General features: G+C 48.9%; 1 protein-coding gene across 1 annotated transcript in view; it reads right to left on the reverse strand.

Annotated features, from left to right (window-relative positions):
* Positions 1-13,461, reverse strand: part of LOC143925108 (solute carrier family 15 member 2-like) — an 89,630-nt gene that overhangs the window by 2,510 nt on the left and 73,659 nt on the right. The window contains exons 19-22 of the mRNA XM_077449723.1: positions 11,924-12,031; positions 11,718-11,811; positions 3,704-3,856; positions 3,180-3,284 (exon numbers count right to left, since the gene is read on the reverse strand). Of these exons, the coding sequence (XP_077305849.1) occupies positions 3,180-3,284; positions 3,704-3,856; positions 11,718-11,811; positions 11,924-12,031 (460 nt within the window). The remainder of the gene's footprint in view (positions 1-3,179; positions 3,285-3,703; positions 3,857-11,717; positions 11,812-11,923; positions 12,032-13,461) is intronic.

Genomic DNA, 13,461 nt, shown 5'->3' on the forward strand with positions numbered 1-13,461 from the left:
GGCCAGAGGGGAAACCAATCAGCAGGTTGGGCAGAATGCGATGTCCGCTGGGATCCACCAATCCTTCCCAAGTGAGGCAGAACGGCGATCTTCCTATGTAAACAAGGCAGATCGCCGTTCTGACAGGGGTGAAGATGGCGATCTTATGTTCCTGCTAAGCAAGGAACACCAATCTCTGTCTTCAGCCAGTCAGACCATCCCCCACAAAGTTAGCAAGCACCTCCTAGGGAAGCATTTAACCCTTTGATCGTCCCTGGTGTTGACCCCTTTCCTGCCAGTGTCATTAGTATCAGTAACACCTGATTGTAGGGTTGCCACCTGTCCAGGATTCACCCGGACAGTTCGGGTTTGGAATCAAGTGTCCGTGTTTCAGACTGCCTGAAACCCAGACACATTATTTAGACTGGACTATGGCTTTCCAGCAGCATTGCTGGCTGCAGTTGTCTAAGCTGAGAGTGTCTTTTACACTCTTTCACACTGCCCAAAGCCAGCACTAACAACCCTTCTCCAAACACATACTGTGGACTCTGATGTAAAGGGGGACTCTTGTTCTTAACTTCATATGATTAGAAATGTTATTTAATAGCAACATATATGTATAGTTTATACTATAAAAAAAAATAAAGTGTTCGGGTTTGACTTAAAAAAAAGGTGGCAACCCTACCTGATTGGCTGAAGCGACAGGTGCTGTGATTGGACGCCTATCAGGCTTCCAATCATAGCAGAGATGACAGAAAGAGAACGAGAGAAGACATGGAGGACTCGGAGCGTGGAGGACAGTGCCGAGACAGGAAAATGCCGGGCGGGGGAGGGCGTCACAATCGCAGCATTTGATAGCGAACAGTAGCGGCAATTGATGGGGCACACCAGCGGCAATTGATGGGGCACACCAGCGGCAATTGATGGGGCACACCGGCAGCAATTGATGGGGCATACCGGCAGCAATTGATGGGGCACACCTGCAGCAATTGATAGGGCACACCGGCATCAATTGATGGGGCACACTGACGGCAATTGATTGGGCACACTGGCGGCAATTGATTGGGCATAGTGGTGGCAATTGATGGGGCACACTGGCGGAAATTGATGGGCACAGTGGTGGCAATTGATGGGCACAGTGGTGGCAATTGATGGGCACAGTGGCGGCAATTGATGGGCACAGTGGCGGCAATTGATAGGTACAGTAGCTGTGTTTGATGGCACGTTGGTGGCAACTTATGGGCACAGTGGCTGTGTTTGATGGGCACAGTGGCTGTGTTTGACGGGCACAGTGGCTGCGCTTGATGGGCACAGTGGCTGCGCTTGATGAGGTTGTTTTTTCAGTTTGTTTGCACCCCCACCCCCCAAAAAAATTTTTTTCGAGCACCAGCCGCCACTGATGTACGGTGACAGTGCAATTTGCAGCGCTGATCGCTGCAATAATGTCACTGGTTCCCCAAAAAATGTCAGTTGGGAGTCTGATTTGTCTGCTGCAGTATCGCAGTCCCGCAAAAAAAAAAAAAAGCTGATCGCCGCCATTACTAGTAAAAAAAAAAAAAAATGGCATAAAAATATCCCAGAGTTTGTAGATGCTATATAACATTTGCACAAACCAATACACGCTTATTGGGATTTTTTTTTACCAAAAATATGTAGCAGAATACATATTGGCCTAAATTTATGAAGAAATTCGATTTTTTTAAATGTTTTTTAAAAATGTTTATATATATATATATATATATTTATTTATTTTTTTTTTTATTTTAATTGCTCGCTCTTTTTTTGTTTCTAGCGTAAAAGAACTAAAACGGCAGAGGTGATCAAATACCACCAAAAGAAAACTATTTGTGTGGAAAAAAGGGCATCAATTGTATTTGGGTACAGTGTCGCACAAAGTAACGCAGTGCCCTATCGCAAAAAAAGGGCCTGGTCACTTTCACACTGAGGCGTTTTAGCGCCAGAAATAGCGCCCGTAAAGCTCCTGTAAAAGGACACCCATGGCTCCCCAGTGTGGAAGCCCAAATGCTTTCACACTCGGGAGGTGCGCTTGCGGGATGTTAGAAAAAGTCCAGCAAGCAGCATCTTTGGGGCCCAAATGAAATGAGTGGGCAGCGCTGCCGAAGAGCCTGCAAAGATTATTACTGCAGCAAAAAAAATAAGTGATGAGACGGAAGCAGGGCCGCTGATAGAAATCATGGTGCCCCATACAGCTTACCTGATGGGGCCCCCCCTTCAGCTCCACCTGGCCCTGCCCCGGTCCCTCCTTCAGCCCCGCCCCTGGTCCCTCCTTCAGCCCCGCCCTGCCCCTGGCCCCTCCCCAGACCCCACCTTGAAACAAAGTTCAGGTTTGTCTACAAGTGATAGGCATGGGTGGCACTGTCTGCAGCACATTATGGCATTGGCGGCATGGGCGACACTGTCTGTAGCACATTACGGCATTGGCGGCACGGGTGGCACTGTCTCTGCAGGCAGCACATGGGTTATGGGCCATAATGCATGTGCTACCGGCAGACAGTGCCGCCAATGCCGTAACGTGCTGCAAACAGTGCCAGCCGTGACACTAATGGCATAACGCATGTACTACTTGCTGACAGCGCCACCCATGCCACCAATGCCCTATTGTGCTGCAGACAGTGCCACCCATGCCATTGGCAGCATGGGTGGCACTGTCTCTGCAGGCATCACATGCGTTATGACATTAGCGTCATGGGTGGCACTGTCTGCAGCACAATATGGCATTGGCAGCATGGGTGGCATTGTCTGCAGGCAGTACATGTCTTATGGGCCATAACGCATGTACTACCTGCAGACATTGCCACTCATGCCATATTCTGCTGCAGACAGTGCCACCCATGAATAGGCATTCTTTCGCACCCAAAATAGAGGAAATAGTCCCTCCCCTGCCGCCACCTAGTCTGCGGATAGCTATCTGCACCAAAAAAAAAAACCTGTAAAAATAACCGGGGGGTGGTGGGGGCTATTTGGTTGGTAGTTGATTCAGACGGACTCTGATCGGCCATGGCTGGAGGATTTTTTTTATATTAATTATTTATCTGCTCAGCTTGCCCGGGCCCCCCTGCTGGCTGGGCCCGGTACAACAGGGCCAGTTGTACTGGCCTATCAGCGGCCATGGAAGCCACACACGGGACACTGGCTGTATCCAGAATCATATTTGTATCCATGTTGAGAGTTCATGTTACCTGTTCCATGGATCCGGCCTCAGCCACAATAAGCACGATGACGTTACCAAAAGCCACGGTGAGCAGCCACCCGGCCTGGAGGATGGACTTCATACTGGCTGGAGCCTGGGAGCCGGGAGACACAAAGAGGACACAAGTCAACATTTCGCACCTTCAGTGCCAAGAATCTAATCTGACATTGCCGGCTTTATCTAATACTTTATATACTGTAATATATATCTTCGCAGGTGGCTGTGGGGGTATTATTAACAAAGGTACCACAAACTACAGTATATCCTTAAAAGGAAACCCCAGCCAAAACAACGAAAACCCACAACGCTTAGTCCTTCACCCCAGCAATTAACTTTACCATCTGAGGTTAACCATAAACCTAAATCCTCCCTCCGGCCTTCCCTCCAGTTGTAGAGGCTCCAGCATTCACCAAACAATGAATTAACAGTTGTGGGTGGAGTCCCACCTTTTACCCCATGTGTACCTTCCAGCAGGTGCAGGGTGAGACCTATTATCTCATTATCAGCTGTTACCTGGGCGTAGGAGAAGTCCAAGCAGGTGACTGAGAACATGACCTCTCCGGCGCTCAGTAGGACGTATTGCGGGATCTGCCACGCCACGTGCACGCTGTTTGCATCAATGTCCTCCACCTTGTAGGCTTTTATTTCTTTCTTGGTGTCATCCACCTGATTAGAAAAGTTCACATGTGAGATGGAAATATCCAAAAATAGAGACCATAGCTGTCAACTGTCCCAGATTGGGGCAATCCCACACCTTGCACCTTAGTCCAAATAATGTGTCCTGGGCCATGTCCGGGGATCACAATGTTACCCTAATAAATTATTCATTAGGGTGGTTTGGGGCTGTGCATGGGTAGTCCCTGCATAATTAGAAACGGGGTTTGGGTGGGTCCAATCTAGTGAGTGGGCCAAAACACTGGGCGGGCCAAAGGCAGACCGTGGGCGGGGTTGTGTCCCGGGAACCAGGACTGAAATGTTGGTGAGTATTTAGGACCATTCTGCAGATTCTAATTGTGGAGATGATAGTAGCAATTCTGTGTTTCAAGTCTCATCGGAGTAGGATATAATGAAAACAATGTATCAAATCAAAGCTTGAAATGTCCTTAAAACACAGTGTAAACATTATATAGATGGGAAACTTCGATATTCTCAATATAACTAATGTTGCTATACTAGGCATGAATATCTTGGCATTAAAGGGTTAAGAGGATCAAGCATTGTGCACTATTGAGATCAAAAACCACCCACCAAGCTCAGGGCCATCTTTAACATTGATTGGACCCTGGGCAAACATTTTCTTGGGCCCCCCTACATGCAATTTCACTCTCCACATGCTTTGAGACATACATTAAATAGCAGCTAGACTCAAAATCAGTTTATTGAATGAGATCAGGCAACGATTGCCATTTGTTGCCAGAGGTTACAGTGTATCATTACCGCTCACTGACTGGCTGCTAGAGGTTAGAGCACACATTATGGGTCACTGTTTATTTTCTAGAGGTTACAGCACATGACTTCTGCTTGTTGATTGGTTGTTAGAGATTACTGTACATCAATACTGCTCACTGATTGGTTGCTAGAGGTTACTGGACATCTATACCACTCACTGATTGGTTCCTAGAGGTTACTGCATATCCTTACCACTCAATGATTGGTTGCTAGAGGTTACAGCACATCACCTCACTGCATGCACACCATTGACTGAGGAGGTGAAGGGACCCATCAATAGACAGAAAACTCCTGGGATCAGTGGCAGTGCTGGGGGAGGGGGCGTTTGGATCAGTGGCAGTGGGGTGGGATGGGATTGGTTAGGAGGCAGTACACTGTGGCAAATTCTGAATCATGTAGAGCAAAGCTCGGCAGCATTAGTAACAGAACTTCACATTGAGATATTGGGACACATCACGGGACTAAATCTTCAAGGGGTAAGGGAATTTAAACCAGGATAGTTGGCAAGTATGAGGCAGCTGCTTTGGGCCCCACAATAATGATGGGGCCCAGGGCAGCTGCCCCTTTTGCCCTGCCTTAAAAACGGTACTGACCAAGCTACAAGTCCCAGCACAGCTGCTGTGCAGAAAATCAGAGAGATACACTATTTGGCCAAAGGTATGTGAACTCACCCCCCCCCCCCCCCCCAGATGATGGAATTCATGTGTCTCCAATGAAGGGTTCTGATAATACTCCATCATACAAAGATATTGTAGACAATTGTGCTCTTCCAACCATGTGGTAACAGTTTGGTGAAGACCCTTTTCTGTTCCACCATCACTGAACCCCCTCTGTGTTCGAAGCCAGCTCCATAAAGAATTGGGTTGACCAGTTTGGTGTGGAGGAACTTGAGTGGTCTGCACAGAGCCCAGACCTCAACCCTACTGAACACCTTTAGGATGAATTAAAAACCAATAGCTAGCCAGGTCTTCTCATCCAACATCAGTACCTGACCTCGCAAACCCCCAAAGACACACTCCAGAATCTTGTCATGGTTAGACCAGTTTGGTGTGGAGGAACTTGAGTGTCCTGCACAGAGCTGCGACCTGAACCCTACTGAACACCTTTGGGGTGAATTGAAAATCTGATTATGAACTAAGACTCGCTTTTTGGTGCCCAACGTGAGGCCCAATGTGTCAGCCAGGTCTTCTCATCCAACCTCAGTACCCGACATCACAAATAGACACAGATTCTTACAGACACACTCCAGAATCTTGTCATGGTTTGACCAATTTGGTGGGGAGGAACTGAGTCCTGACCTCAACCCTACTGAACACATTTGGAATGAATTAGAACACCAATAGTGAGGTAGGTCTTCTCATCCACCATCAGTAGCTGACTTCACAAATGAGCACAAAATCCCACCAGAATCTTGTCTTGGTGTGACCAGTTTGGTGTAGAGGAACGCAGGTGTCCTGCACAGAGCTTATTGTGAACTAAGTCTCTTTTTTTGGTGCCCAAAGTGAGGCTCAACGTGTGAGCCAGATCTTCTCATCCAGCATCAGTATCTGACCTCACAAATGTTCACAAATTCCCACAGACGCCCTCCAAAATCTGGTGTAAAGTCTTCCTAGAGGAGTGGAGGATGTTATTGCCACATATTAATGATTATGGGGAGGAGGAGGGTAACTCCATATTAATGGCCATGAGGGTGGACAACTCCGGTACAGGGCTAAGTGGTTAGCACTTCCACCTGGCAGCACTAGGGTCTTTGGTTTGAATCCAAACCCCAGCACTATCTGCCTGGAGTTTGCATGTTCTCCCTGTGGCTGTGTGGATGTCTCCTGTGCAGGGCTGGACTGGCCTACCGGGATACCGGGAAATTTCCCGGTAGGCTGCCTGCCCTGGAGCCGCCTTGAGCGACGACTGCATCGCTCTCCTCCCTCTGTCCTCCGGTGCTCGTATGTCACAAAGCTGGGTCTGTGTGCAAGGTCCCACCCCCCTAGACCGGCTTGTGTGACAGTAGATTGAATCAGTGTTCCGCCTATCACACGTGCTAGTCTAGGGTGGCGGGACCTTGTACACAGACCCAGCTCCATGACATACGAGCGCCGAAGGACAGAGGGAGGAGAGCGCTGTGTTATCCAGAAAATGGTGAGGTTGACATTGGTGGGCAGAGAGGCTGCAATCTGTGGGCAGAGAGGCTGCAATTGGTGGGCACACAGAGGCTGCAATTGGTGGGCACAGAGGCTGCAATTGGTGGGCACACAGAGGCTCCAATTGGTGGGCACACAAAGGCTGTAATTGGTGGGCACACAGAGGCTGCAATTAGTGAACACAGAGGCTGCAGTGGTGAGCACACAGAGGCTGCAATTTGTGGGCAAAGTGAGGCTGCATTCATGGGCACAGAGAAGCTGCATTGGTGGGCACAGTGAGGCTGCAATGATGGGCACAGCAAGGCTGCATTGGTGGGCACAGAGAGGCTGCATTGGTGGGCACAGAGAGGCTGGATTGATGGGCACCGCGAGGCTGGATTGATGGGCACAGCGAGGCTGCATTGGTGGGCACAGAGAGGCTGCATTGGTGGGCACAGTGAGGCTGGATTGATGGGCACAGTGAGGCTGCAATGAAGTGAAGCTGTATTGGTAAGCACAGCGAGGCTGCATTGGTGGGCACAGAGAGACTTCACTGGTGGACTCAGTGAGGCTGCAATGATGGGCACAGAGAGGCTGTATTGATGGGCACCATGAAGCTACAGTGATGAGCACAGCGAGGCTGCATTGGTGGGCACGGCAAGGCTGCATTGGTGGGCACAGCGAGGCTGCATTGATGGGCATGGCGAGGCTGCATTGATGGGCACACAGAGCCTGCAATTGGTGGGCACACAGAGGCTGCAATTGGTGGGTACACAGAGGCTGCAATTGGTGGGCACAGAGGCTGCAATTAGTGGGCACACATGGGCTGCAATTGGTGGGCACAGTGAGGCTGCATTTATGGGCACAGAGAAACTGCATTGGTGGGCACAGTGAGGTTGCATTGGTGGGCACAGAGAGGCTGCAATGATGGGCACAGGGTGGCTGCACTGATGGGCACAGGGTGGCTGCACTGATGGGCACATGGGGGCTGCATTGATGGGCACAAGGAGGCTGCTTTGGTGAACACAGTGAGGCTGGATTGGTGGGCACATGGAGGCTGCATTGATGGGCACAGTGAGGCTGCATTGGTGGGCACAGAGAGGCTGCATTGGTGGGCACAGAGAGGCTGCATTGGTTGGCACAGTGAGGCTGGATTGATGGGCACAGTGAGGCTGCAATGAAGTGAATCTGTATTGGTAAGCACAGCGAGGCTGCATTGGTGGGCACAGAGAGACTGCACTGGTGGACACAGTGAGGCCGCATTGGTGCACACAGTGAGGCCGCAATGACCAGTTTGGTGTAGAGGAACTCAGGTGTCCTGCACAGAGCTTATTGTGAACTAAGTCTCTTTTTTTGGTGCCCAAATTGAGGCTCAACGTGTGAGCCAGATCTTCTCATCCAGCATCAGTATCTGACCTCACAAATGTTCACAAATTCCCACAGACGCCCTCCAAAATCTGGTGGAAAGTCTTCAAAGAGGAGTGGAGGATGTTATTGCCACATATTAATGATTATGGGGAGGAGGAGGGTAACTCCATATTAATGGCCATGAGGGTGGACAACTCCGGTACAGGGCTAAGTGGTTAGCACTTCCACCTGGCAGCACTAGGGTCTTTGGTTTGAATCCAAACCCCAGCACTATCTGCCTGGAGTTTGCATGTTCCCCCTGTGGCTGTGTGGATGTCTCCTGTGCAGGGCCGGACTGGCCTACCGGGATACCGGGAAATTTCCCGGTAGGCTGCCTGCCCTGGAGCCGCTTTGAGCGACGACTGCATCGCTCTCCTCCCTCTGTCCTCCGGCGCTCGTATGTCATGGAGCTGGGTCTGTGTGCAAGGTCCCACCCCCCTAGACCGGCTCGTGTGATAGTAGATTGAATCAGTGTTCCGCCTATCACACGAGCTAGTCTAGGGTGGCGGGACCTTGCACACAGACCCAGCTCCATGACATATGAGCGCCGAAGGACAGAGGGAGGAGAGCGCTGTGTTACCCAGAAAATGGTGAGGTTGACATTGGTGGGCAGAGAGGCTGCAATTGGTGGGCACACAGAGGCTGCAATTAGTGGACACAGAGGCTGCAATTAGTGGACACAGAGGCTGCAATTAGTGGATACAGAGGCTGCAATTAATGGGCACACAGAGGCTGCAATTGGTGGGCACACAGAGGCTGCAATTGGTGGGCACACAGAGGCTGCAATTGGTGGGCACACAGAGGCTACAATTAGTGGACACAGAGGCTGCAATTTGGATCTGACTTTTGCTGGCCGAATTCCAGCCAGTAAAAGATTGAGAGCAGGTTCTCAATTTTTCGGTCGGGAAAAGTTCCTATCCGAAAATGCGATTGTCTGTGGCAATTCCCACGAGCAAAAAACTCACGCATGCTCAGATTCAACTTCGAGATGGAAGCTATTGGCTACTGGCTATTGAACTTCCTTTTTTTAGTCCTACGTGTTGTACGTCACTGCGCTCTTGACGGGCGGAATTTGGTGTGACCGTGTGTATGCAAGACAGCTTGAGCGATATCTCGTCGGAATTCTGTCGGGAAAACCATCAGAGCTTTTACCGACCAAAATTCCGATCGTGTGTACGTGACGTAACAGCTTCAACTCTAGGAAGGCCGTCCACAAGGTTTAGGAGGGTGTCTTTGGGAATGTTTGACCATTCTTCCAGAAGAGCATTTGTGAGGTCAGGCACTGATGTTGGATGAGAAGGCCTGGCTCGCAGCCTCCACCCTAATTCATCCCAAAGGTGTTCTATTGGGTTAAGGCAGTCGAGTTTCTCAACCCCAAACTCCCTCATCCATGACTTTATGGACCTTGCTTTGTGCACTGGTCCAAATCATTTGGTGGTGGGGGGGGGGGGGAATTATGTGGTGTGGAGGGTGTTTTTCAGGGGTTGGGCTTGGCCCCTTAGTTCCAGTGAAGGGAACTCTTACGGCGTCAGCATACCAAGACATTTTTTAACAATTTCATGATCCCAACTTTGTGGGAACAGTTTGGGGATGGCCCCTTTCCTGTTCCAACATGACTGCCCACCAGTGCACAAAGCAAGGTCCATAAAGACATGGATGAGCGAGTTTGGGGTGGAGGAACTTGACTGGCCTGCACAGGGTTCTGACCTCAACCCGATAGAACACCTTTGGGATGAATTAGAGCAGAGACTGATAGCCAGGCCTTCTCGTCCAACATCAGTGCCTGACCTCACAAATGCTCTTCTGGAGGAGCGGTCAAACATTCCCCATAGACACCCTCCTAAACCTTGTGGACGGCCTTCCCAGAAGTGTTGAAGCTGTTATAGCTGCAAAGGGGCGGAGCCAACTCAATATTGAACCCTACGGACTAATGCCTTGTACACACGGTCAGACATTCCGACCACAAAATCCGTCTGATTTTTTTAGACGGATTTTGTCAGAACTGGTTCTGCATACACACGGGCGGACAAAGTTGACGGAAAATCTGATCGTTCGGAACGTGGTGGCGTTCGTTGCGTACGACGGGACTACGTAGAGGCCAGTAGCCAATCTGAGCATGCGTGGCACTTTGTCCGTCGGAATTCTCTACAAACGATCGGAAAAAGTCAGATCGGGTTTTTTTTGTCGGAAAAATGTTAGATCCTGCTGTCAAATTTTTTTCCATCGGGATTTCCGACGGAAAAAGTCCGATAGAGCCCACAGACAATCAGGGCTGGACTGGGACAGAAATTTGGCCCTGGACTTCATCCAGACCGGCCCACTTACATTTTGAGTGTCCCATCACCAGCCACTTACAACAGAGTGTCCCATTAGCACCACCTTACATGAGATTGTCCCATTACCAGCCCCTTTACATCAGTGTCCCATCAGCACCCCCTTACATCAGAGTGTCCCATCAGCAGCCCCCTTACATCAGAGTGTCCCATCAGCACCCCCTTACATCAGAGTGTCCCATCAGCAGCCCCCTTACACCAGAGGGTCCCATCAGCAGCCCCCTTACATCAGCGTGTCCCATCAGCAGCCCCCTTACATCAGAGTGTCCCATCAGCAGCCCCCTTACACCAGAGTGTCCCATCAGCAGCCCCCTTACATCAGAGTGTCCCATCAGCAGCCCCCTTACATCAGAGTGTCCCATCAGCACCCCCTTACATCAGAGTGTCCCATCAGCACCCCCTTACATCAGAGTGTCCCATCAGCAGCCCCCTTACATCAGAGTGTCCCATCAGTAGCCCCCTTACATCAGAGTGTCCCATCAGCAGCCCCCTTACATCAGTGTCCCATCAGCAGCCCCCTTACATCAGAGTGTCCCATCAGCACCCCCTTACATCAGAGTGTCCCATCAGCAGCCCCTTTACATCAGAGTGGCCCATCAGCAGCCCCTTTACATCAGAGTGTCCCATCAGCAGCCCCTTTACATCAGAGTGGCCCACCGAGCCATCGGCCCACTGGGAAACTCCCGGTAGTCCCGATGGCCAGTACATGCCTGCAGACAATCGGATTTTCCGACAACATAAACCGATTAGACCTTTTCCATCGGAATTTCCGACTGTGTGTACAGGGCATAAGACTGGCATGCCATTGAAGTTCATTTGGGCGTAAAGGCAGGCATCACAATACTTTTGAAAATATAGTGTATTATGTGACTGTAACGGGGGCTTTCTTTATTGTTTTCATGTATATATATATATGTGTGTTATTTGTTTTCTTTCATAAGAATGATGTTGCTATTTCCTGGTTCTTCGAGGTCTGGACTCCACAAATGTTTCTGTGATTGTTTGATGTTTATAACTTTGCTATACTTGCCTATTACACTGCTTTGTTCCTGACGTCGGTTTGTTTCTATATATCAAAACTTTTATGTTTTTCTTACATTTCTTATTTTTTTTTAAATAAAATGTATTATGGAAAAAAAATAAAGAGTGAAAATAGATTCTGCTATCAATAAGGGGGGGTCTGTAGGATTCTCTGGGAGATAGGAAAGCCAAAATGTTACTTACCCCCTTCAGTACTGCTGTGTACGCTGCACCAAAGTCCAGTAGATCCAGGTCGATCGTGTGCTCCGCCCCTTTGTAAGTCACGGCTAGTTTGGTGCTGGTGGGAGAAGAAGAGGACACTGTATACAGGCAGGGGAAGGATCTGGCTGGCCATCTATTAGGCCTGGGGGGTCGGGCAAAATCAGAAACTCAATAATGAATCCACTCACAGAGCTCTTTTCTGGGTGAGATATTCCGATATGTCGTTGTTGGTAACATTGATCGTTGCATCGGCAATATGGATATTGTAGACGGGTTCTGGGAGCAAATTGACGAATCTGCAAGAGACGGGAAATCAGAAATGAGCCAACGATAAAGGAGCCTATAGAATGTATCATACACCATACACATAACAATACACGTGTCTGCTGTGCTGGGGAGAGGTTTATGGGGGGCTGGGTAATTAAACTAGGACTGGAGGGGGGGGAGGGGGTGGTGAATTAGAATATAATGGGGCAGACAGGTCAGTCAGGGGTGGAATAGGGGAAGATTGGGGGGGGGGGGGCGGACTATGGCAGGTGATAAGAAGGTTACCATGTTACAATAAACCATTTTAAAGTATAATACATTTGTACTACAAAAACAAAAACAAAAAAAATAATGCAAAATGGGACAAAGAATTAAAACCCAAAAATCTGAACGGCTGCCCATCCAAATATCCAACTTTATTGATCTTTAACACCCCTTTCACACCAGGGCGTTTTGCAGGCGCTATAGCGTTACAAATAGCGCCTGCAATCCGCCCTAAAGAAGCTGCACCATTGTATGTAGTGTGATCCCCCCGAGGGCTTTCACACTACAGCGGTGCGCTGGCAGGACGTCAGGGAAAAGTCCCGCCAGCAGCTTCTTTGGAGCGGTGAAGGAGCGGTGTGTTTACCGCTCCTCCACCGCTGCTCCCCATTGAAATCAATGGGGCAGCGCTGTAATACCGCCGGCAAAACGCCACTATTGCAGCGTGTTGGCGGCGGTTTTAACCCTTTCTTGGCCGCTAGCGGGGGGTAAAAGCACCCCGCTAGCGGCCAAAATGTGCCACAAATCCGCCGCGAATCCGGCGGTAAAACGCTGCTAAAAATAGCGGCGTTTTACCGCCCACGCTATCGGCGGTGTGGTGTGAAAGGGTTCTTAAAGTGAACAGATACAGCACTATGATGCCGTGAGGACAGAAGGGTAATCAATGTGTTTCGCGCATCACAACTGTGATAATAAAGCGATTAAATGTGTAACATTTTACATTACATGTTTATGGTCATCATTTATACTGGAGATGGAGAGATTAAATGTAACGTAACGTAATGTAATTAAATGTAATGTTTATAAACATCGATCAGACAGGAGATAGAGAGATACAAAGTAACATTGTTTATAAACATCGATCAGACAGGAGATAGAGAGATACAAAGTAACATTGTTTATAAACATTGATCAGACAGGAGATAGAGAGATACAAAGTAACATTGTTTATAAACATCAATCAGACAGGAGATGGAGAGATACAAAGTATAATTGTTTCAAAAAACGATTAGACAGAAGATTGAGAGATACAAAGTAACATTGTTTATGAACATTGTTTATTCGAGAGACAGAGAGCTGAAAAGAAACATTGTTTATAAACATTGGTCAGATGTGAGAGAGATACAAAGTAACATTGTTTATAAACATTGCCCAGACGGGAGATAGAGAGATACAAAGTAACATTGTTTATATACAT

This window comes from Lithobates pipiens, unplaced genomic scaffold (genome assembly GCF_037356315.1).
Source record: "Lithobates pipiens isolate NorthernLeopardFrog02 unplaced genomic scaffold, aLitPip1_a1.2 Scaffold_22, whole genome shotgun sequence".
Lineage (NCBI taxonomy): Eukaryota > Metazoa > Chordata > Amphibia > Anura > Ranidae > Lithobates > Lithobates pipiens.